This window comes from Musa acuminata, chromosome BXJ1-11, assembly GCF_036884655.1.
Source record: "Musa acuminata AAA Group cultivar baxijiao chromosome BXJ1-11, Cavendish_Baxijiao_AAA, whole genome shotgun sequence".
Lineage (NCBI taxonomy): Eukaryota > Viridiplantae > Streptophyta > Magnoliopsida > Zingiberales > Musaceae > Musa > Musa acuminata.
Window position 1 is genome coordinate 25,215,001 of NC_088337.1, and position 4,606 is coordinate 25,219,606.

The following is a 4,606-nucleotide window of genomic DNA, read 5'->3' on the forward strand; positions in this document are numbered from 1 at the left end:
GAACTCAACAGATCAATAAAAAATAAATAGTAAAATTAAAATACTGATTTACGACAGTGTTAGATAACTGGCTTAGTAAACTTATTTACTGCAAACGGTGTTAGAATAATTTATTTTGCTAGGAGATCAATTAGAAAAATACAATTCAACCTAACTCAGTAGTTCCAGGAACTAGATGACATTATAAACGGAAAATAAAAACAGATCTTCTTATACCTAATCTATATTATGAAAAGGCAATCATAAACTGTCAAAAGAGGATAATTGAAACAAATATTATATTCTTATTGGTTACGTCAAGAATAAAGCTCATTAGATAATTCTCAGATATATCCTAAATGCTTCAAATAAGTGTCGCCCATTGACCATTTATGCATAAAACTTGGATGACTCTTGTTGGATATTCTGTTGGATTCTTGAAAACTGTTAACATATGGAAGTGGAACATGATTTTCTCTCTTTTTTTTGGCTTAAATCTTTTTCACTGTAATGTCATCTTTATCAAGATTTATACATTAAACATTAGATTTTGAAGCTTTGTTGTTTTGTCATGCAATGTTGCTTGTTTCAGATTGAAGTAGGAGTGCTCATTGTTACTTGATACTATATAAAGCTAATGCATCGTAAAGCATCTCACAAGAATGAATGCGTAGACACATGCGCGCACACAATATCACATGTTTCATAGCTGTGACCTGATACTTCGATTGATCTGACTACCCCAATTACTTAATCCAACTAAAAAACACCACAGAGTGAAGTTGTACTACCATCCATCCAAGGAATAAGGCCACACCATTGTATAAGTATAAATTAGAACTTTTTTGTCCAGCATGGTCCAAGTACCTGCAAGAAATTCGTCTTATAAAATTCATCTATAGTAAATCAGACACTGGAAACAAAAATTTTCAAACTGTACCATCTAAGATTCACAAATGGAGTGGTGGTTTCAGTTAACAAAATCATGAGTATGTACATATGTGCTTTGCCGCTGACAAGAGAGAGAAAAATTGAAAACATGGAAAGTCCATGATGCAAAACCTGAAAATGATAGCGTAAAATGATTAGCATACACAAACATACGTTAAAAGATTCCAACTTCAATAGAAACAAGGCATAAAAGCTTACATATTCTTTGCCACCTAAGGAAGGAAAATGCCATAGAATCATTGCTAAATCTGAAAGAAAATAGCCAAGTGATATCTGTAAAAGAAGTAATCGAACAGATAAGTTAGAGCGTAGATGGAGATAGTATTAGAAAATCTAGATAAACCGCTTTCTGGAAATATAAATCTATGAATGATGCTATTTATTCTATAGATGCCATTTGCAGAATCTTTTGTTTTAGTAAAAGATGATATATCGCAGAATTAACTGTCAACTCTCATGGAAACTCAAGTCGACTCCCCAGGAAGATCCAAAAGTAACTGAAAGCTAACAATCCCAAGCTGAAAATTCAATGTTTTTTCCTTGACTGATGAAATAAAAAAATTATCTAATCATCACAAAATCCAATTGCATGTGCCAACTGAAATGCAAGGTCATATAAAACTTTGGCTATTGTTTTAAAGTTTACAGACTATTCATAACAAAAACAAAAACTATCTAATCAACCAATAAAGTTGATCGCATTGAAAAATTAAAATTTATCTTATCATATAGCCGATAAGATAAATTTTTAAAGATTGCAAACCATGGATAGATCATAGTTTGGCACCAATATCAAGATTGTAGTCACTAAATGCCTGTCATGGCATGTCTTCATGCACCATGACGGTCACATGCCAGACTACAAACAGCACATCGGCACAATTAAGTATTGTCGGATAACATAGTGATAAAATAATTCTTGTTGGCTTTACTTAGAAATATCGTTGAACTCCTGGTATCACATGATCATTTGACAGCATTATAAGCTAAAAAGAAATTTTAACAAAATTGTCTTTACAGAACAGTTCAACTTCCTTTAAATAATTCTTCTAATACGGTACTGTTACAAGGGTTAAGATATTAATGCAATGAAAATAAATGTCAAATTGCAATTATTTAGTGAGAATGTTAGTACCCTAGAAGAAAGAAAAAGACTGGTCCTCTTGGTATGTTATAAATTCAACCAAAACAGATAAGCTAGATGAGCCAACGACATACCCCAAAAATGGTGTCAGATAGGAGTGATTTTCTATTTATCACTAATTCTTCTTCAGTACCACTTTTGAAAAGGTCTGAGACCACTAGGAGATACAATGAAACTGCTGCGACCACAATTGCATGGAAAGTAGAGAAACCCCTGCAAGATAAAGTTGGTAAGAGATATTGAACATATAAAGGATACTAGTCCACCAAAAATCTCGCAAGCACCAATTCCTGCACTAGTAAAACTTACCGATTGTTCCACTCAATCCTTTGTAACCTGCTTAGCTTGTCATATCCCTTAAAGTGCACTGTGCTGATCTTACGTGTAAGATCATATACCTGCATTATCATATGAAATTCTATTAGAATAGATAAAAGAAAAAACATATGGACTCCACAAAAGGCACTCCTTTTGCATATTTATACTGCATCATAAGAATTCACTGCTTGGAATCATTATTTTCAATAAAAAGATTAGTATCAATTAAATAATTGAATACATAAGACAAATCTCCAATGGTCACAATCTACATAACAATCCTAAGTAAACCATGATTTGTGTTATAAGAGATTAGCAATTCACATTGAGTAAGGATTTTCTTTATTTTCTAGAAATAAGCTGGACAATTTGGATTTACAAGATAATTAACTGACTTTATTGTTTAGCATGCTATTTTGAAAATGGAGCTAGAACAAATGATAGTAATTCAGAAGATGATAAGCATAGAACAAGTAGTATCTGGTTTGATATATTATGCTCTGATAATTTTACATTCCCACTAGGCACAAAGTACACACCTGATAATGTCATAAATTGTTGGTGTTTTGTAATATGTTAAATTTTGATTAGCATTGAGAGTAAACCAGAAATTGAGATAAATAGATTTAGTCATGGGTCACGACAGGCAAGAAGTTTGGTTTTTTCACAATTTTGTTGATTGTGCTTCCCCCATCAAAAATATAATTAAGATTCAACTAAAAGCTCTCTTGTGAAGAGGTCAGAGTTTATTAACAGAAAAAGAAAATGGAAGAAATTCGTTGCACGGTAAAGCACCAGATCCATGTAATCAGTCGATGTGCATATACATGTTATACAAGGGAAGCAAGAAGACAGAAAAAAATTCTTGTGGTCAATTGAAATGACCGAATCTATGCTACATGCCATGAAAATTTCAGTCAACAAAACAATATACGAAATCATTAAGAACGCATCTCCCTGCTCAAGTTTTCCTATCACTATCACTAAATCTATGATTCCAGGACGTTTCCCACCAAATTTCCTCATCGAAGTGCTGTCAATCTAACCATCAGTATCCCCTTAGCCCAACCGCATCACTAATTACCGAGAATTCATTTTTATTGCTCAAGACAAGGGGAGGTCAAGGAATTAATAACCTAAGATGCCAATCTGCTATTGGCAGGTCACAAGTTATGCAACAAAACGTTTCGCACGTTGCTTCAAAATCAGCATCAGATTTCTACTTACAACTTTGCACATGATAACGCCGGAGAAAACTGACACGGACCAAAGGACTTGCTCGATCGGACCGAAGTTGCCCTCCATCGAATCAACTCCAATTGCTCCCGGAACAAACGGTCAAACTGCCGCTGCACATAACCAATCCAAGTTCAATCTCCCATCAAGCAACCCAGTTCACAAGGCAGAATCAAATCCTTTTCCCTTTTCGCATCAAGAACCAGTTCTCGAAAGCTAAAAAGAACGATTCACAAGATCAGGCAACAAGAACCGGACATCGATAGACCACAAGCGGAGGAAGGCTTGCGGTGGAGCACTTCCAAGAGTTGCGAAGACAGAAAAATCAACAGAGACGATGGACAAATATGGGCGGATGGAAGAAAAGGAGGAGGCGAACCTTGGATGACTGGGGACCGTGATCGACTTTTCCAGGAGAGACGATGCTCTTGAAGCATCTTCGGCTGTTATATACTGCGTCACATCGTGTCCGTTACGGACTCCAGAGGGGAAAGCAAAACACAATATAATAAACGTTATTATATATATATATATATATATATATATATATATACTTATTTAATATTCCTGGCAAAAGTATATACCTTGAATTAGTAATAAAAAGCTTTATTATCTGGTCAACTGACAGGACGGAATTATTTTAAGTCTATTGTTGAAAAACTTGTATTGGAAGGTGTTTTTAGATCATTTAATCAATGATATAAAATTTGGATTTAAATTGAAAACTATATATATATATATATATATATATATATATATATATATATATATATATATATATATATATATATATATATATATATACATGTAAATTTTAAGAAAAAAGTGAGAGATATTTAATCATTTATATATTTTTTATTCGTTTGGATTCACAGGATCTCAGTTATAATATTTTTTTACTATATTGCAGTATTTTTTGGATATTACTAAAAATATTATAATTCAATACAAAAAATACTATAACTAAGTTTTTTTAGA

The 4,606-nt window shown here is 33.0% G+C and overlaps 1 protein-coding gene across 4 annotated transcripts in view; it reads right to left on the reverse strand.

Annotated features, from left to right (window-relative positions):
* Positions 1–4,106, reverse strand: part of LOC103971538 (uncharacterized) — a 5,508-nt gene extending 1,402 nt beyond the window's left edge. Inside the window, exons 1-7 of one of the 4 annotated variants that reach the window (XR_010481230.1) lie at positions 4,008–4,090; positions 3,620–3,844; positions 2,384–2,472; positions 2,149–2,287; positions 1,129–1,203; positions 920–1,041; positions 638–846 (exon numbers count right to left, since the gene is read on the reverse strand). Coding sequence is in view for 3 of the 4 variants with exons in the window: in XM_009385579.3 (XP_009383854.2) it covers positions 771–846; positions 920–1,041; positions 1,129–1,203; positions 2,149–2,287; positions 2,384–2,472; positions 3,620–3,697 (579 nt within the window). In the remaining variant the exon portion in view is untranslated. Of the gene's footprint in view, positions 1–637; positions 847–919; positions 1,042–1,128; positions 1,204–2,148; positions 2,288–2,383; positions 2,473–3,619; positions 3,845–3,886 lie in introns of all 4 variants that reach the window. The other 3 variants (XM_009385579.3, XM_009385578.3, XM_018820242.2) reach the window with 3 other exon arrangements.
* Positions 4,107–4,606: the final 500 nt, after the last annotated feature.